Consider the following 21,593-nt stretch of genomic DNA (forward strand, 5'->3'; position numbering starts at 1 on the left):
ACATGGATATTGAGAATAAATACAAGTGTTTGGGGCTTAAATTTAGTACTAACGGTTAACTATTTGCAGTCTGTTCTTGCTAATGGTAATCTAATATGGTTAAGTCCCCTACACAGGAACCTTCAAGTTGCGAACTTTCAAAGATGCGAACGTGCCCCTGTATGCCAGCTGTTGTGCTGGACTACTGTACTTTTCAAGGTACTGTACTGTAAGATTAAAAATGTTGTCTTTATTTTTGTGTTTGTTTGTCTTTTATGTATTGTGTGAAAAGTATTATAAACCTGTTACAGTACAGTACAGTACTATATAGCTGATTGTGTTGGGTACCTAGAATAACTTTGTTGGACTTATGAACAAGTTGGACTTACAAATGCGCTCTCGAAATGGAACTCGTTGGGGGACTTACTGTACCATATAGCAACTTTGTGTTATGAAATAATAACATGTTGGTAGTTTTCTTATGTTCTTCTAAATATCTTTGAAATAAATACTTGGTTTTAAAAATATTGAGGAAGATAAAAAGGAAACAAAAGCACTCAACGGATGACTTAGCCATCAGTCTCTGAAATCAAATAGAAGAGAAAAAACAGTAAAAATAACACATCTAAAAGATATTGTTGAAATTAATTTGAAGCCATTATTTTCACTTGAACAGTGGAGTGGCATCTTAAATGTTCAACAACTGCAAATAAAGTGAAAATCTGTAAAGTAAAATCACTCCTGAAAATACTTTAAATTCTCCGTAAACATATATGTGTTTGTGTATGTACATTAAAAACCTGTATGGTAATATGTTTACATAATTATAAAATAAACACATAAATGTGAAGGTATTTACTAAAATACATTTGCAAATATTTATAGCATTTTAAATTATATAAAGGAGTTATTGACAATTTAATTTATATGCATTTAATAGTATGGGAAGCAAATCATTTGAAAGGCAGATCTGTATGGGTTAAAAGTAAGATTCAGGGAATCGGATCGCTGGCTTCCATCGTGGTTGTAGCACAATGTCTTTTGACTTTGAGGAAGTTGCTTAAATGGCCTGCGGCTCAGCTAAATGACCGATTGTGGCATGAAAGTCACTCAACTTCATTCCTTGTCAGTAAATGCATATTAAAATCTCAGAGAATTACTGCTCCCTGCTCATCAGAATGTCTGAAACTACAAAGATGGAAAACATCAGTGTGTTGAGGGTGTGGAGCAACTTACACACTTGCTAATGGGAATGTCAATCGATATAGACCTTTTGGAAAAGTGTCTGATGGTCCCTACCACACCTAGAGATATGCATACATTATGTCCTAATATTCCACTCCTAGGTATGTACTCATCAGAAATGAGAACACGTGTTTCCCCAAAACCTCATAATTTGATGTTCACAGCAGAACTATGTGCACCGTCTCCGAACTAGAAGCTACCCAGATGCCCACTGACAGACACACAGATAAATAAAATGTGGCATATTCGAAGAATTGAATATCAAACAGCAATAAGGGTTAATAATCTGCAGCAACACCCAACGGTGTGCTGGAATAATCTAAACACAGTTTTTAATGGAAGGCTCCAAGCACAAAAGAATAAATGTCTTATTATCTGATGTATACAAAGTACAAAACCAGGCAAATCTGTCCCCTGTTCACAGAGATCAGGAGAGTGTGTTATGGGGTAGGGGGGGAGGGGGTACTGAAGTGGAGGCTGGGCCTTTCCTGAGAGACTGCTGTTCTTCACCTCTGTGCTCTCAGCACGTGTGTCTTCACTTTCTCCGTATTCAGCAAACCATTTGCTTACATTCTCTTTACGCATATTATATTTCAGTACAAAGTTTAAAAAATTCAGCATTTCAATTTCTTGATTTTTGAATTATTAAACTCATTCATACCTAAGGAGAGTGAGCCTGTTGCTTTATACACACATTTATAACAAGTCCTTAAAAGACTAATTTCATGGACTGCAGGCGAAGCAGTCTCCCCAAATCAACCAGCACTGCATTCCTGGCAAAGTTTAGTTCTGTTGTCTGGGTCTTGATTGTGAAAGCATTGCCTAACCTCAAGTTCTGTAAGTGATTTCTGAAAGAGCTTTTATTTATTTAAATCTTCTGAGGTCCACCAACGGTAGATCTGAATGGGGTCTAAATAATTGGAGGGTTTACGAAATGCAGAGAATATCACCAGTTATGCACATTCCAAGAACCTGAACGTTTCCAGTGAAGAACATGCCTGGGTTTTATAAAAACAAAACAAGGGCAGGTCACGACATTAGCTTTCAGTGGGAGTGCAGGCTCAAACTCTGGCACTGCTGGGGCTCCCGGCTGATTGTTTTCTTTTACTTTGCAAAAGTTTCTGATGGGCGGGACATCTAGCAATGGCTTTAATCCCTAAGCTGGGTTTCGACTTCCTTTTGGGGCAAGTCGTTTCCTGCACTTTCCATAGTTTTTAACCGAGGAGAGCCTGACACGGTGTTAAGCACTGTCAACTACTAGATGTGCCCCTGAAGGGTCCCCAAAATGAGATTTCCAGCAACAATTGTGTGGTTTATGTTATGGACTGTTTGTGTCGCAAAAGGTAAGATTAAAAAAGGAAGGCTTTTTTTTTTCTGTATTGCAAAACATTTGCTTACATGCTTTTTACGGTGGTAATAAAAATTTGGTCTAGAAAATGTGTTTAATTACTGTGCTGTAGCCTAGTGTGTGAGATGCTTTTGACACTGTTCAGTTTAAAAAATATAAGCAGCTTATTTGAATGGCATATCTAATTATTCATCATAATTTTATTTAATGTAGAAGTTCAGAAAATGTTTTAATAATTATTTTCCAAAAATGTGACATGTCATGATCATTTCCCTTGTGATTATCATAAAATGTAATTTAATTTTTTTGCCTAGAATTTTCACCAAAATGCCTATGTGAATATATTAAGAAGTAGGTGAACATAGAACAAGAAAATGAATTAGACAATAAAAGCCTTCAAGCTGCGATGATTGGACTTATTTCAGATAGAGATGTGAACTCTTGCTAAAGAAAAATTGATTTACCATTTACAATTGATATTGCCATGGCTTTAAAAAGTCTTGGAGACAGCCATCACTTGTATCGTTTGAATGAAAATGTATAAATTTGAAAACAAATTGAATATGCAACCTTTGTAAAAGTTACTCAATAGGATTTTCTTCCCCTATGGTTGATATAAGATATGCTAGTAGGAAAGCCTTTAGGAGTAGTGAATCTGAGTGCAGGAGTTTTTTGCTGATACCAGTAAGAATTTATGGATAATTAAATTTACTTCTATCACTTTTCCTTGATAGATGAAAAAGTTTCTTCTTGGAGCAAATTTGGTTTCCTAGTTCATGATAGGTAACCAATAATGTGATACATGTTTGACTGACGTTTTTTAAAGTTATTCATAAATTCCCAACATTCTTCACTAGGTCAACAAATTTCAATTGAATGCTTATTTCAAGTCAACCTCTAGGCAGTGAGGAATATTAGCAAATAAAAAAAACCCCTGTCCTTGAGGGTCTTTCAATCTAGACAATAAAGCCAGATGTCTTTTTTAAGTTGTATCCTTTAGTAATTTTTTTCAGGTTTTTCTCAAATGTGTTTAAGAGTTTTTGAAAGATAGTCTTTTTCTCAGTTATACACACTAATATGCTATTGCTTGATCTTCAGCTTGTAAACCTTATATCCAGCCACTTTTTAAACTAGGTGTACAATCATTTCCCTGTCCATAAGAACATTACAACTAAAAATAACTAATATTACAACACAATATACCAAAATATGATTATATTGGCAAAGAGTTCTGGAGCAATGCTAATGTTACCAATAGCAAACATCTTTTTCTTTACACAAGTGTTTTTGTCTTTTCTTTAATAGGAATACTCTTAGTGCTTCACGATTTCCATATTGTTTGCTGAGGTTTTATGTAGATTGCATTTGTCGTGCACGGAAGACTTGTTAGCTCAGGTTTAAAGCTAAGAATCCATGCTAAATTTAATGAAACTGTTTCAGGGATGACAACGTGGAATTTGAAATATTATTAAAATTGGGTGCTACAAAGTGTAAGTGATAAAAATTAAATAATAGTGATTTAAAAACTCCCTGCGTCCCTAATTGATTCCAGCTGATTCATTTCACTTGTATTTTATATTTCATGAACGTATGTTGTAACGTGACAGCAGTTTCTGCTGGTGAATTGAGCACTACAGTGAGAGTGGCTGTAAATCTGGCCACTTCCCAGATAAAGTACAGCTTTGGTATTTAAAGTAACACGTACATTAGCCTCATGGCTTTCACAAAAGCTCACACAACGCACGGCCAATTCCATCAGTCTAGCCCTAACAGAAGTTTTACTCAGCAGAGTGGCCTTGATCATTAAAACTATCCACATATCCTTCAACATTTGCCTCTGTTTTTGTCTCCCATGTAGAAATGACGATGGAATACAGATTGAGAAACTGAGAAATACTAAACTGAATACTGAATGCTAAGTTGAGAAAAGACAGTTGTGTATACTCTCACGATCTGCTTTACTCAACTAGAAACTGCATTTCAGCCTTTCCTAAGTGGTCTCCATCCTGTTAAGAGTGAACATTCCTCAAAAATACTAATCACTACTAAAGAGGAGTAGGAACCAACAGCAAGAATTTATAAGCTCAACTTTCTATTTTTCCCCCTTTTTAGAAAAGGATATTGGAGACCAAGCAGTACCTTTTTAACGCAATAGGTGGTCTGCGTCTTCATCTCTAGCTGTACAGGAACGTCAGCTGCTTGCGGGGTAGGTCACCCCAGGCTACTAAGAGCCGGGTCAGATTTACAGAGTTCAGAGTAACCGTTCCTGAGTTATACCACATCGTTTCTGCTTTCTGGAATATCTTGTGACCAAGCTTTTCAAGAACTTTTAGATTTAAGATCCAAAAAGCGTATACTCTTTGAAATTAGCCACGGCCCCCAAATTCCAGGCTGATTAAAGTAAATAAATCAAAACACAACTGAAATATGTCCATGCTGGCTATGTTGTTTGGAGAGATGTGTTTTCTAATTCTGGAGGTTTAAAGGGCAAAAATGTTCTTTCAGGACCTGAAATATGTTACATATCAGAGAGCTTCTATTCCAACAGAGAGAGGAGAGTTTATTTCTTTTTACTATATTGTTTCAAGTACAAGATGGTTTTGAATTTGAATTAACTAATACAAAAAAATCAATATTATGATCATAAGAATTAATTATAAATTCATAAAAATTACTCTTTTTTAAGGATAGATGTGAATATTATGTATATTCATCTAATCCAGAAAACTTGTGATAGCGGTTTATAATCCTAAATTCTATGTTTCAGTTCCAGTGTGATAAATAAGAATTCCCCATCTCCAAAAAAAATCCCACATTTTCAGAGGTAGTAGTGTGGGTATTTACCTATACGGTGGGATCTAAAGTGGAGCAATGGCCCAATTGTCTTCAACATCTTCCCTTCTCCTAAAATGTTTTACATATTAATAATACCATAAATTCAACCAGTCTGAACCTTATGTGGAGTGACAATACTCTGTGTAAGAGTTGGGACAGTTAAGTTTAGTACTATGCACCACACTTATGTGAATTATTATCCACAGTAAGTTTTCTGTCTGATAAGTTTTCTGCAACAATTTTAATGGGCAGAGGTAGAACTGAATGAGGATGAGGTAAGAACAGGACCCAGCAATCCTGGAAGATGAGGTTTTCTCAGGAAGGAAGATCTGATAGGGGAAGCAGTCTCGTGGGTACTTTGACCAGGGGTAGAGGAAACACCCCCAGGAATGTCACGAGAGCGAGAGCCTTGCTGACTTTAAGTTTAGGCACAGCCTGGGAATGCACTTGCTACTCTTCTGCCTGCACGTAATTTCAAATAAGAACTAAATTATTTAAGTATTGCTAACAGTATTCTTAGCTAGAAGTAAGTTTTCAAATATACGTGGAAGCACAGTTTAGGGAGCATTCTTTATTTTGGTTCTTTGGTTGCTAGGGCTGGAGCCTCGGTCTGAGTTGGCCCACTTGTTTTATCCCCTCCATCCCTGACGGTTTCACAGCCTTGGGCATGTTTCCTTCTTCCCGGCTCTGTTTCCTTCTCCTCACCCCACACACCATCCCCACCTGCCTGCCTGTGAGAGTCTGCCAACCAGCCTACCCCGTGCTCACTTAACTAATGTGCACTTTGCCCACTTCTTAACAGCTTTAACCAGTCTCAGAACACAGTGTACAAAACGGGCGCAATGCCCCTGAAAAACTAAAGTGTTACGTTCTAGCTTAAGGTTATAAGGAAACACTATAAAAAATGGTTCAGAGAGAGTAAAGTAATGGGACAGAGAAAAAAAATCACAAAACGAATAAAAAGAAAGGGAAAGAAAAAGAAGTGACAGAGCACTTTTATTTGTTTTGACATTTTGACCGAGAGAGCCAAGTTTCTGCTAACCCTTGTAAAACAGAACTGTAATAGATAGAAAAGTGATTATAGAAATGCTCCTTCAAAGGTTCCCCGAAGTTTTTTGAGCTAAATTAAAATGATACCTTACTTCAAAAAGTATAACATACATTCAAACATAGGACACATAGGATGTAGAATGGAATTTTACAGATGTTAGATTTCTTGGGTTCATGCAACAGAGGTTTAAGTGCACTAAACATTTGTTCCCTTATCTTTTATGTTTGTTACCGTCTACAATGCCTTTTCCCCAGGTTATCCATAATCTACAGATAAAATTGAATGTCTTCGGGATAGCTTCACATTCACTCATCCATTCATTCATCTATCTACTTGCTCATTCAATGATCATCTTTTTTCTCTTGAGTGACTGCTAAGTACCAGGCACCGTGACAAGCGCTTTCCGACAGGAGGTCACTTAGGAGGCAAAACAGAAGGGACGATTATTGTATTTTATCATATAAAGTATTTTGATGGAGATAACTGAAAACACTGTAGGGTCACTTAGGGAAGGCAAGATGCTCAAACTGGAATGAAAGAATGGAGTAGGGTGGTGCTAAGAAGTTGGTTTGTAAGAGGTGCAATGAAGAGAGAGAAATATATCAGGGTTGTGATGACATCATGGGTAGGTTTTGACGGATTGTGGTGACGGTCCTTATTCTTGGGGAAGTTACATTCTGATGCGAAGATAGATACATAAACATAACTATGAACCATGAATTATGTTGTGAAGGAAGTAAAGTAGGGGCTGAGGGGAAATGACAGAGATGGGGTAGTGGGGTGTCTTGCCTACCTTGCCTAGAGGTAAGTGGACCACTTGGAGGAAGTGGCTGAAAGCTCCATGAGCTGTTTGTATATTTGGAGATTAATCCTTTGTCCGTTGCTTCATTATACAGCAGAAGCTAACACAACATTGTAAAGCAATTTTACTCCAGTAAAAAAAATAAAGAAAAATACACCAAAATAAATAAATAAATAAAGTTTGTGGAAAAAGCACCAGAGTTTTAAATATCATTTGAAGTAAAAAGTGTAATGAATATGAGAGCTCTTTATATGTAGTAAATATGTATACACAGAGTAAATATTGTGAGAATCTGGTAGAAAGACGGTATGAAAGAGGTGTATCCTTGTCTTTTATGTCTGGGTGTTAAAAGCAAGTAACACATGATTACTCTTTGGGTAAATGCATTGCTTTAATAAAAATCATTTAAATTGAATAAGTTAATTGATAAGAAAATTTTATTACTTTTTTCCTTGCATGAGCTTAATAAACGGATAGGAATTAAATTTATCAAAATGTTAATATATTAGTGAAAAGTGGTTCAACTCCACTCACAATGTTGGCATCTACATTTGAAATTTAATTAATTTTTCCAGTAACCTAAACGCCATGAAGTGGATCTGAATTTAGAAAGTGGAAAACACACATATTATCCTGTAGTTAAACACAAAATTTCCATGTAAAAACATCCTTAAGTTGAAAAAACAAAACCAAAAACTCGGGGTTTTGGGGGGAAAGAGGGTTGCTGGTAGGAAGAGGCGCAGGCGGTTTGTGTTGTTTTATGGTAGGGTGTTAGCACCATCTAGTGGAGTAAAAGTATGTTTACTTAAATTTTAGAAATCAAAACTAATGTGGAATCATCGATTACAAAGTTTCCTAACAAATGTGCTAAACATTTGCAAAAAAGTCAAAGAAAAATTAGTGCATATGAAAGCCCACACAAGTGTTATTTATTACACAAAAATGAAGTTTCATATGGAGTTTCTGTTCTACGAAATGTAGAATGTGTTTGTAATGGGATCCAGCTCCGTTGATTATTTTTTCCCCTTGCCTTTACAAAAAGAAATTCTAGAATAGAATGTTAAACCATTCTTATAAAACCAAGTAAGAAAAGGAGTTTAACAATGAAAATTATATCAATAAATATATATATGGTGAGAAGTATCTGAATTTGCCAATTTAAAAGTAATGTGTTAAAAGTCAACTAATGAAATCACCCTAATATCAAGGGTAGTTGTATCTAAACTAAGCAGCAAGAAGTATTAAAAAGATTAGCAATTATAATCAGTAGGCATGAGTTTCATTACTAATTTTATGTATTCCCTTCTTTATATGTCATTTTATTAATGAATTACTTTTTTGGAAAAAAAGAATCATACGGTACATGCAGATTCTATTACTTTAGTATCTTTATTGTGAAGTATATGAGTGAATAAAATATGAATGTACTGTATTTTAAAATAGTTATAATTACCCATGTCAAGAAGTAGAGCATTCCCAGCATCCCCCAAATACCCTTGCGTTTCTTCTAGATTAATACCCCTTCCTTTCTTCTAGAAGAAAACATTACCTTAATATTTATGGTAATTATATTTTTGCTCTTCTTTAATACTTTTTAACCGTCTATATACACGTACCTATTATATATGTCTGTTCATAACTACAATTTTCTGAAAAAAGTAAGGATTCAATTTTATTCCATTTCACCTCCGCTGGTTTCTAATTGCTAAACTGCCAGAGTGGGTTTCAATTTGAGATTGTCAATCACATTTACACAATACACTTGACCTCTCCAGTTCCAAGGTTACTGAGCTTCAAGAGATAATACAGAATAGGAGTATAGCAGCTGGTACAAGAGCTTGATGAAGATTTCGGAAACCCGGAAACATTATCTCTTTGAATTTGTAGTTAATAACTAACCTCCTTACTAGAGTGAAAACACTTTGAGAGCAGATATTTTCTCTCTTTATCCATTTTTTTTCCTTCAGAGCTTATATTAGTGCCCAATATTTCCTGAATTTAAGAAAGAATAGTATTAGAGAATGCAGTGCAGCAGTTAAGAATAATATAGTAAAGTATAATTATTTATCTGGAAAGTTATTCTTACAAATCTATGTAGATTTAATTTCTGTACAGTAAAATATATATCTTATATATATTAAGACTTACATTTGCAGATAAATGAAGGCTAACAGTGATATTATGATTAATAATAAATATACATTTTGGCCTTAATCCATGGTTCCTGGCACACAGCTCCAAAACTCTTATAATTTCCTAATTAATACAGAGCAAAGGAAGTATCTTTTGTTGATAATTTTTGGTCTTTTGTTCTCAGTCCTGAAATAGCTCCAGAGGACAAGAGGTGAAAGTAGTGTCTTTTGTTATTCACAACAAGCCTCTTTCAACCACACCTAAGTTTATGTTAATGAGGTGATTTTTGGAAAGGCCCTAGAGAACCAAATGATGGGGGCTGGTTGCCAGGAGGAACCAACCACTTGATTAGAAGGTTGGACCTTTTAGTCCCACCCTCCCCACCCTACCCCAGTCCCCAATCTCAGGGGTTCTGGGAAGGGAGGCGGAACTGGAGGTTTAGTCAGTCACCAAGGGCCAGTGCTTTGATCAATCGTGTCTATGTAATGAAGCCTCCATAAAAATCTCTAAAGAATGGCATTTGGAAGCTTCCAGGTTGGTGAACACAGGGAGGTGCTGGGAGAGTGACACACCTGGAGAGGACATGGAAGCTCCACACCCCTTCCTCCAAGTCTTGCCCTATGCATCTCTTCTATCTGGCTGTTCCTGAGTTGTATCCTTTCATAACAGACTAGTAATCTAGTAAATAAAAAAAAAAAAAAAAGACTTACATTTGGATGGACCTGTATAGTTTTTTTTTTTTAATAAAAAATAACCTAAACATACTGCATTTTTAATAGTTATTTAAACACCTATTGTGTTTTAATTTTTTTGTAGATTGTCAAGAACCCCCTCCAAGAAAAGAAAGAGAAATTCTGTCAGGTTCTTGGACTGAACAAACATATCGAGAGGGCACTCAGGCTACGTATAAATGCCACCCTGGATACAGAACTCTTGGGAGTATTGTAATGGCATGCAAGGATGGAAAGTGGCAATCTCTTCATCCTTCGAGGATATGTCAGAGTAAGTCGTTCCTACATTTGTGAAATCTGTGAAAACTTTTAGTTGTGAAAATACTGGGTGCTACTATGGAAACGCTGGCTGAATTCTATCACTATTGTCATTTAAATACAAAATGATACATCCTCATTATTTTCTTTTTAACTTTTTATTTTATATCGGAGTATAGTTTATTCACAATGTTGTGTTAGTTTCAGGTGTACAGCAAAGTGATTCAGTTATACATACACAAGTATCTATTCTTTTTCAAATTCTTCATCATCATTATTCTTAACAAGGTGTTGTCATCTTCCAAAAGGTACAGATAACTTTGCCATTTTTCACTTTTCCATATTTTCAATTCTGTCCTCTAATACAATATCAAATATCCCTGTCCTCGAACTCATGTAAATTGTTACTCCCCGTGCTGCATACTAACATTACATCCTTTTTTTTTAATTTTAGAAAAGCCCTGCGGACACCCTGGAGACACTCCATTTGGTTCTTTCCATCTTGCAGTAGGAACTCGGTTTGAATACGGTGCAAAGGTTGTTTATACCTGTGATGAGGGGTATGTAGCCAATAGAAAAATTAGAGGCTTCTAATTCAGATAATTCATAATGGAAATAGTAAATAGAAACTGTACTAATTTATGTGTTTAAGGTTACTATATTTTTCTATGAACATATTTATAAGTAACATACAAGCAACCTGAAATTTTAAACTATAATGGAAATGATTATATATTGATACAATTATCATCTCCTCAACACTGAAAAATTAAAATGAATTATGATTACTCTGGGAGAGTGTAGTTATAGGAGAGTGGGAAAATAGCATGCATATAAATAAAAATTCACTGCAATGAGTCCTCACTACATTCTATTATGTGCAGAGTATTATAGGAGTTTGATATGTCAGGGGGATCAAGAAATTACACATGGAATCATTATTCTCTTTCCATTTATTTCTTGAATTGAGGCAGTAAAATAAAATATTTTAAAGCTTAGGCTTTGGAGTAAGCCTATATTCCAAAACTCTACCACTTAATAACTATATGTATATTTTAAAAATATCTCTTTACTCCCATGTCCTCACTTATAAAAGCAGAAACATATCAAGTGCGTCACAGGATTGGTGGGAGAAATAAATACGACACACACTTGTGGCCCTTACAAGAGTTCCTGGGATATTGTAAACACCCAATAAGTATTAGTTCTTATAACTTAATCTCTCCTTGGTCACTACCAGAGGGAAATTTTTCAAAGAGTTTTTGCCCCAATCTCTGAAATATCCCTTTCCAATCCAGGCTAATCTTGTCCCTTTAAGTTCCACCCTTGACCTAGCAAAAGGAGTCAAAACTCATAAACTTCTCCTACTAGATTCCCTGAATCTCAGTAATAAATAATATTTATAAAATCTCAGTAATAAATATATTTATAATTATAATATCTATAATAAAGAGATTAGTGACATACATGCTTTGACTCTGGCTCTGTTTAACTCATCTTTGCCACGTTCGTCTTGTATTAACTATGGATAAACTGTCATAGACCCTGTAAGAGCGACTGTCTCCACCACCCAGCTTGGGCTTTCAACAGGACTAGATATTTGTCAGTGAAATAAAAGTCCTTGGACTGTTGTAAGGTCAGCATCAGAGGGGATATAAGTCTTCTGACCCAATAGTGGAATCTGAACATAGAGTGGGTTTACTGTACCCACGGTTTCTGCCAGCCAACCCACCCTGTGTGTCCCCTTGTCCCATCCCCCTTTTGTCTGCTGTGCACCCATTTAGCTGAATACTAGCCACTTACCAGAATACTCAATATGGAAGACCAGTTTGATCCTCCTACAGGGAGGGAGTCTTATAAGAGGCCCTCTGCACAGTGTTTCTTGTATTTTGCCAGCTTGGGGTTGCAGAAACACAAGCCCTTACTTTTCTCCAAACCAACATTTGGACAATCTCCTCTATCTTTCTCTCTCCCTCGATGTACATGGGCCCTAGCATTACTGACCTTTTCGAGTCATCTTAACAAGGGTCCTTCTGCCCGATGTTCTTTCAGCCAATAGAATGAGACTGAGTTGGGTTCAGAAGCAAAGGAAAGCTTCATTTTTAAAAAAATTATTTTTTATTGGAGTATAGTTGATTTACAATGTTGTGTTAGTTTCTGCTGTACAGCAAAATGAATCAGTTATACATATACATATATCCCCTCTTTTAGATTCTATTCACATATAGGTCAGATTGTCATACTGAGTGAAGTAAGCCAGACAGAGAAGGAAAAATATCATATGATATTGTTTTTATATGGAATCTTAAAAAAGGGTATCAATGAACCTATTTACAAAACAGAAATAGAGTCACAGATGTAGAAAACAATCTTATGGTTACTGGGGGGGGAAAGGGGAGTGGGGAGGGATAAACTGGGAGATTGGGATTGACATGTACACACTACTATATATAAAATAGATAACCAATAAGAACCTGCTGTATAGCACAGGAATGCTTCATTCTCCCAACAGGTTGCAAGTGAGCAGGGCTGCTTTATAGGGTCTTGTCAGCTGGGAGGGGGCAGGGCAGCCGCTCTGCTCAGGATCCAGACCACAGTGCTGGGTGCAGCATCTCTGCACACGGCCCGATGCCACCATCTTGGATGGAGTGTCGTGTGCAGGGTCTGCACATGGCCCTAAGCTGAAGTTTAGGGGCAGCCATTTTGAAGGAGGAACTCTAGTTTGAAGAGCCAGGTGCAATTTCTCGACAGGTGCGACCCTGTGAGCCAGTGAAACTAGACTAAGCACAGTGGGGGTGGGGGAGGGGGAAAGGTTAGATTTATTCCCCAGATTCTAGTTTTATTCCCCAGGAATTGTGAATGGGCTTTGCTGGTGACGCTAGGCGGTTTTGTGTAGAATTTTGCAGAACTCATGAGAGAGATTTGGACAAGTGGATGAGTCCCTGGTGTAGATGGAAAATATTCACCAGGAAATCTTCTTTCTCCATTATAAGGTAGAGCCAAGAGAGGAACCAGAGAAGAACCTTTAATAACCAATTATTTTGTTCCTTCGTGTGAGAGAGGCACAGAGTAAAAGTTTGACTTCAAGTTCTGTGACTCTCATTTACTCTGTTGAAATGTTTTCTTCCTGTAGAGAAGTAGGAGCAAATCAATCCCAATCCAAGAAAGACACAGTGTTTTTTGAAGGAGAAAATTTCTTTTACTTGTGTAATTTGCAGAACAACTCTTATTTGCAGACAAAGGAAACACTTGTCCACGTAGAATTCTTTAGAAGTTCATGAAAGACCATTTTTCAAAATTCTCTCTTTTGTGGTTATCAAAATGCCTTCCATTATTTATTTTTTGAGAAAAAGGTTTTGTTTGTTTGTTTTGTTTTTTGCCTCCAACCGTCCAATGTAATAAATATTGAGAAGGATGCTTTGCCTTCATCTGAAGCATCTGGGGATGACAGCACACTGTACACCTGCCCAAGGACCTTGCGTTAAAGTACAGCATCTTTGGTTTTAAGATCAGACTTGATGAGTTACTATAATTCGACATTGAATGAGTTCTATAAGCCAACTTGACTCAGTGACTGCACTCTGGAAAGCATCTCGGATCTCGGGGATGGAGATAGGGAGATGGAGACCAGTGCTGAAAATAAGCCACACTAAGACATTTTTGTTAGCACTATCCTTGATCATGTAAAAAGCCCAAAGCATCCAGAAAATATCACAATCATGGAGGTTAGGAGTATGGATAGAAATATGGAAAAAGAGTGGACGGGGGTGACATACAGTGACCTGTTGTTTACTATCATGTTTTTATCTTCTGTTTTTGGTGATTGTTCGTGGAGCTTATTACATTGTTAAATGTACCTCATTAGTGAAAAAATAAATGAATGAAGGAATAAAAGTGCATTGTGCATGAAACAGTAATGACTTTGTGTCATGAACCAAGGGTTATGATTATTCCAAGTCCATACACCTGAGGGTTTGAGGGCCTTTCTTAAGAAAGGAAGGAGGGAAGTATATGCTGTTAATTTTCCATGAAATGGTATCAAACTTAAAAGTGGGCATAAACATGCATTAGCTCACAACTCCGTTAATGTTGGTTTTCAGGTATCAGATGCTGGGCGAGATGAATTTCCGTGAATGTGAATCAAATGGATGGACCAATAATATTCCCGTATGTGAAGGTAGATGTAAAACTGATTTACAAGTATATTAAAACATACACTTAAAATATTAGGATTTTTTGAAATGTCTTACATCAAATATTCATAAAGTCTATAATTAAATATTTCTTACTGAAATTATTTTTGTGGATTCTACTGTAGTACAGAGTGGATATCTAGTCCTTTTATTGCTACAGTATTATGTGTTTCAATAACCAAATATAAATACAGGCTCATCTGATCTAATGGTTAATGTATTACAGATTAGAAAAATCTATTTTTTTTTTCCTTTTGGATCCTAACCACTAGAAATAACACAAGTATCACATCAAAATGAAGCTGAGAATTTCAACTTTATTCATGAAGAGGCACTCCCCCAAATAACGACCCCAGTGCAGGGATCTCTGGTAGCGGCTGAAGTGGAGAACATGATTTAGCCACCTCCTCCCTCTTGCCTGGCAAGGGGAGTTTTCCTCTGGTCTTAGTTGTACTGAAAAGAGGCAGGAACTAAGGAAGACCTCTGTCCTTTCTTACGGATCCATAAAGCAAACAATGAGAATGAGAAAATGTACATCCTGTTCCCAAATTTTGAACTAGTAATTCCAGTCTCTAGTCATCATGAAAATAAGAGATCAATCAGAATTGTTTTTCAAAGTTCCATGGTGAGGAGTAAAGAGAGAGGGAGAAGAAGAGAGAAGGAAAGGGAGACAGAGAAAGAGAGAGAAAAACAAGGAGGAAGCGGAAGAGGGAGAAGGGGAGGGGGGAGGGGGAGGAGAAAAAACATGATGACTCAAAAATCCCGTTGTCTGAAAAAGAGAGTGGATCTTTCATCTGCGGAAATGAGGGGAAGGACATCAATGTTCTAAGGAACATCCACATTGGAATCGCCTGGGGTGCTTCTTAGAAACTGAAGTTTTTGGTTAGTAAAGATGTATGGAATCAGTATCCCTGGGGTGGTAGGGCAGCCATAGAATTTCCATTTAACAAGTATCCTGGGTGATCATTGTAAAATAAAGATTGAATATCATAAGCTAAGGGATACTGGAAAATATTAAGGAAAATCAAAAAAGTGCTCAAGTTATTTTGATGCGGAAAAAGGAAAATTAAAGACTATTTATTTATTGAAATAAACATAATCAGAAAGTTTGCTTTTACACCTTTTAGGGATACAGTTTTATATTATTGTGGGACTTAAATGGAAATTTTGTATTTAATTATCCCAAACTTTATATTTCTCAATTATTTAAGAAACACTTGTTTGCTACTACAAAATATATAAACTGTCATTCAAAAATTCAAAGTAGTAATTTTCTTTGTTCACTCTCATAGAAAAGAATCAGAGATAAACTTACAGTTTTCTTTTGTTTGTTTTTTTGGGGTTTTTTTACTTAGTAGAATTTATTTCCGGCTAACAGGTATATCAAATACATCTTTAAAAAGTTTAATTTTCTCCAAGCTTGCTATTGGTTATATATATATGTTATATTTCTATATACTCATTTTTCATAATAAAATTTTCCAATTCTGTTAGAAAAATTTGTATTTATTTTTTCAGTTGTTAAGTGTTTACCAGTAACAGAACCAGAGAATGGGAAAATTTTCAGTGGTGCCCTGGACCCAGACCAAGTATATACTTTTGGACAAGCAATACAGTTTGAATGTAATTCAGGCTACATACTTGATGGACCTAAACAAATACATTGCTCAGCAGATGGTATTTGGAGTGAAGAAAAACCGAAATGTGTAGGTAAGATACACTTACTGTTTGATTATTTGAATGAGTTTAGTTTCTTTTTCATGAAAATATGCCTTTCAAAACACTGTGCATCCTACAGAATCTGAAAAATACTAACTCACTAGCATTTATTCAGCACTTACTATTTCCCAGTAAGTGATCTAAGTTCTTTACACGCGTCATCTATTTTACCTTCCAAATGACTATGTGATTTATGTACTGTTTTCACCACTATTTTATAATTGAGGAAATCATGGTGCAAAGAAATTAAATCACATGTACAAAATTATCATGGCATATATGGTAGAGGTAAGATTTAAACGTAGGTTATCTGACACTAAAGTCCATGCTCTTAACTATAATTAAATTGTAATTGACTAACATAAAATCTTAAGCATTTCTGCTACAAGTTTAATATTAAAACTCCAGAATGGGTCGTTTTTTATTTGAAAAACTATCATTATTTATTTCTATTGATGTATCATGATCACATTGTGTTTTTGAATAACACTTCTAGGAAGTGCCCCTGTTTTATACTTGCACTGGGAGTTTAGCATAAATATTGCTGAACTGAATTGAATCCACTAAATAAATCTTTGTCTTTAAAAAAAAGTTCCATAGTTAGCTAGAAGTTAGCATTTCTTTAGTTTTAATACTACTGACCTGTGCCCGATGGCCAATATGATGATTCTGGCTTTTGTAATAATATATTTTGGTCAATTTATTTAAAAGTACCATACTTCGTTTGACCAGTATTTCTTTGGCAGACATTTCTGCCATATTTGTTTTTTAACATTATCTAAAATCCCCAAATTATTTACACTTTCTTAGTCTAGTCTGTCCTACAGTGAGATGAAGAGAGAAGCGTCCCTCTTCCTAGGAAGTCTTTTTTACAAAACTAGGTCTTCGAGTTAATAATGGCAAACATATTTATATTCAGTGTAGCAATTACTGTATACTCTAGAGGTTCATGGATGGGACTTATTTCTTGCAACTAAATTTCTGTGGTTAGTTAAACCTTTCTGGAATGACTGATGCAGAAGATAAGTCTTAAAGGAAGAATGAGAATCTTTCAGATGAAGTTGAGGAGGGCAAAAGCAAACCAGTCAGAAGAAGTTAGTGGAGAGGAAGGGACAATGGCCTTGAGGCCTCTTTGAGCATGAAGCTCCCCTATTCCCACTGTTCTCAGGGACCTTAACTTAGGATGGAGGCAGGGAAGAAGTTAGTGATGGAGTGAAGATTGGCAGTCCAAGGTTCTGCGGGGCACACCATGCTGAAGAATTAGGCTTTTATACAGACTGAATTGGGAATCAATGAAGCATTTTAAATGGAACAATAAAGTGACAAGAAGAAAAGATCATTAAGTTACAAATAGGATAAAAAGATTAAGATGAAGGGAGAATAAGATCTGGGAAATTAGTCACTGTTGCTGGAGTCCCAGAGAAAAATTTTGGAGTGACGATAGTATGAAAGATGATGGCCAGCTCTTTATTTTTTTTTTTGGACAGAAAACTTGGATGGATAGCAAAACCACACAAGCTGATCAGTTGCTTTTTGGAGATGTAATAACAATGAGATATATTAATTTCTTTGACAAGGTGTTTTGTCAACAATTACTCTATTATCAATAACTAAAAAAATATGTAATTTTTACAGGTCACTCAGTGAAAATACATATCACATTAAACCTATTTCTTTTTTTCTTTTTTTTTTTTTTTTTGCGGTACACGGGCCTCTCACTGCTGTGGTCTCTCCCGTTGCGGAGCACAGGCTCCGGACGCGCAGGCTCAGCGGCCATGGCTCACGGGCCCAGCCGCTCCGCGGCACGTGGGATCTTCCCGGACCAGGGCACGCACCCGTGTCCCCTGCATCGGAAGGCAGACTCTCAACCACTGCGTCACCAGGGAAGCCCTAAACCTATTTCTGTATTCAATTTTATATATACAGTTGATGAATGTTACTGGCCACTGTTTATTTCAAGAGGACTAATTTATCCCCAAACTAAATAAATTAGCAACATGATTTAAATCAGACTTTTTACTTACTTCAAAAATGAATGTTAAGAACAACCGATGAATTATTCACCAAGCATTCAAGTCAAAACAGGACTTTTGTTTAGTTGTCTGATTTACCTAATGGAAACAAGAGTTGTATCTTTATATAATTATGTCTGGGACACAGTCCTTTAATATATAACAAACCTGTTGGAATTTAATCCCTTTTCTTTAGAAATTTCCTGCAAACAACCAACCATTTTAAATGGTTATCCTATACCCCGGAAGGAAATTTATAAGGCAAATGAACGAGTTCAGTATAAATGTACAAAAGGTTTCGGATATGGTGAAAGAGGAGATGCCGTATGCACTGAATTTGGATGGACCCCAGTTCCTTTATGTAAAGGTAATGCTATGTTTCTCTTCTATATCCTTTGCTGTATATTTTTACCAGTTGTTTTAATTCATATACTCTTTATGGTTAAGCGGTCTATTTTTTCTCACCATGGAGTATTAATGCTTATAGGAATCAACTATTACAGAGACATAACATTTTATGTGTGCAAGGCCTGTTTTGAGATCAATTGGTGTGATTCTCTCACTCTGAAGATACACGTAAACAGGACCAGAAAAGTTCAATAGCTCATTAAATCTTTGGTCTATGGTCACAAAGCAAATCTAGAGCAGAGCCAGGACTGTAACAGGTTTCCCAATCCCCAGGTATATGTACCTCTCACATAATTAGAGTCCTCTCGTAAAGCCCAACATTTCACTTTAAAAAGTAAATTATACTAATACCAGATGAGGTAATCCTCCATGGATAATGGAATTAAGTAGAAGAAACTGGAGATTTCATTAAGCACAGGCTTCATATGAATCAACTGTGGTGATGGTGCTGAAAACAGCTCCTCTTTTAGGCTTTGTAAGGGAAGGATGTTACCCAGACTCAAAGAGTTCGTTTCGACTGTGCTCTTTGCCCACCAGAAATTATGTCTGCTTTTTTGTTTTCTGCTTAGCCTACCTCATTTAGAAAGGGATAGTTTCAACTATCATGGCTTAGAAGAGAAAAATATATCAATAAATAGTTGAGGAATGTAAGAAGTCATAAGAAGAGCAGGCAGATACAGCTATAGCATGGTAATAAGAGTGTTGAGCTATTTGCAAACACTTATGAAAAGGAAGGAGTTACTTTTGATGAGGGCTGCTTCACCGAGTAAAACAAGTAACAGTATTGTCACACATGACATCCGAGACAAGTGACTTCCTAAGAGGGTGACTTTTACAGGTATTGCCACACTGTGATCTTCACCTCTTAAGAGCCCTCTGAACTTTAAATCATGCTATTCGTAATAACATATATAAACCTTGCTTTGGTGATCCTCTTTTACAAAAACTAGAGATAGCTTTTGAGCTGATTTTATTCTTAAAAAAATTTAGTTGAGCCCACAAGCAGCTCCTTGGAAAATACATCCTCCTGAATGACCTTCACTTTCAAGCATTGTTAAGAAAATATTTAGAAAGAAGTTAATGAACACAAGACAGTGATAACTGTTACCGAACCAAAACTTGGGTCTGCTCACCCGCACACCGTAAAGCTGATCTACTGACACCAGGTTGTGGTGAAGGGAAGTGCAGCATTTATTGTAAGGTACCAAGCAAAGAGTCCAGGGCAGCTAGTGCTCAAAAAGCCCAGCCTCCCCAATGGGTTTCAGCAAAGCATCTTTAAAGGCCGGGTGAGGGAGAGGTGTCTCAGGGTATGTGATCAGCTCCTGCTGATCAATCAGCAGAATAGCCGATCGTAACCCAATCAGTTATCTGATTGGTTGATGGTGAGGTAACAGGGCAGTGTCACAGGGGTTAACATCATCAGTCCTCAGGCTCCAGTAGGTCTGGGGACTACATGCTCATGGTCATCAAGTAGTTAACATCTTCCATTTGGTGGGGTTTTCAAATGTGTAAAACAACTCAGGAAATGTGCATCAGATACTATTATCTATCTAGGAAGTTCAGAGAGGAACTACAGCAGAGGATATGGGGGAGGGGTCTGTCCCGGGAAGGCCCCACAGGGTCCTGCTCGGTTACACAACCATATGAGATCTGTGTGAGGCTGATGCTGTGTGGAGTCCAGCTGTTTATCTCCGTGGCATTCGTGGCTCCTGAGCAAAGAAGGTGGATGCACAAGTTCTCTGGTGTCAAACTCTGCCATATATGCTACTTCCAGAGCCCCTCTTCTATCCATCCAATCACCAAAATAGAGCTTATAAACCACTTATTTTATATCAGGACTCTTGTCCTGTATTGAGGATAAACATTAGAACAAAGTTTCAATGAATCCCAGGTTTCAATGAATTCAAAGTAAAGCTTCAGGAATTCAATTTTACTTGGACATAGGACTCAGGATAACATGACGTAGAAGTCATTGAATTATTCCTTTTTCTTGGTCACTTACCTACCTACTTAAAACTGTTCCTTAGAACAGATCCGTATTAGTAGTGGGAAATCTCTGTTTTTCCCACAGTGTTACTACAATTTCTAGGCTTACTTCTCTTAAAACTAGACTCCTTTACACACACACATTAAAGAATCCACATTTATAAGACATTTTCCTTTTAAAAGTTCATTTTCCCAGTCACAAGTCATAACTTAAAAATTCAAGACTGTATGCTTTAAGGTCCTGCTTTCTTTAGCGAGAGAGATACCAGGATTAGGATTGGTACTCTCTCTTTTACAAGATAATTTGCTAAAGATCAATATAAGTAAAGAGTGGTTCACCCCACATTAGATAAGCATGTTCTGTCTCTTAAAGATGCTTCATTTTATTAAAATGCAGTTTACATTAACTAGATATAGAGAAGTCTTTTATTAAAAGAAACTCCACTCTCTTACCTCAGCTAATGACACAAATACCTCTCCCTATTTTCATGGTACATTGGAAGGATCTACCTGCTGATAATGATAAATTCCAGATCTACATATCTTATTTTGTAGAACTCTATAAGAAATTTGGAATTAAGTCATAAAAGTAAATTTAAATAAAATAGTCTAGGATAAAACACTTAAATTGTCTTCTATCTGGTCTATGTTTTGTACGTGTCAGGGGTTTTATTTGAGGGTGATTTGTCAAAACTTTGGTCTCTGTATCCAATAAGGGGTAGTCTCTGACAACAAGTCACTCACAGGAATAAATAAAAGTACCAAGACCTGTTAAATAAAAGCCACCTTTGATGCAAATCTCTCTGTTCCCTGTACAGACTGGATTTTTTACGATTCACAACAGAGTGTTAACCTTGAATTAATTATTCTTATTTCAGATGCTTAATGGTTGC

At 36.4% G+C, this 21,593-nt stretch overlaps 1 protein-coding gene across 2 annotated transcripts in view; it reads left to right on the forward strand.

Annotated features, from left to right (window-relative positions):
- The first annotated feature begins 2,509 nt into the window (after window positions 1-2,509).
- The window catches only part of LOC136125419 (complement factor H-like), a 120,001-nt gene continuing 100,917 nt past the window's right edge, over window positions 2,510-21,593 (forward strand). For both annotated transcript variants that reach the window (XM_065880171.1, XM_065880175.1), the window contains exons 1-6: window positions 2,510-2,567; window positions 10,210-10,395; window positions 10,837-10,942; window positions 14,483-14,559; window positions 16,094-16,285; window positions 18,503-18,673. In XM_065880171.1, the coding sequence (XP_065736243.1) occupies window positions 2,510-2,567; window positions 10,210-10,395; window positions 10,837-10,942; window positions 14,483-14,559; window positions 16,094-16,285; window positions 18,503-18,673 (790 nt within the window). The remainder of the gene's footprint in view (window positions 2,568-10,209; window positions 10,396-10,836; window positions 10,943-14,482; window positions 14,560-16,093; window positions 16,286-18,502; window positions 18,674-21,593) is intronic.

This window comes from Phocoena phocoena, chromosome 1, assembly GCF_963924675.1.
Source record: "Phocoena phocoena chromosome 1, mPhoPho1.1, whole genome shotgun sequence".
Classification (NCBI taxonomy): Eukaryota; Metazoa; Chordata; class Mammalia; order Artiodactyla; family Phocoenidae; genus Phocoena; species Phocoena phocoena.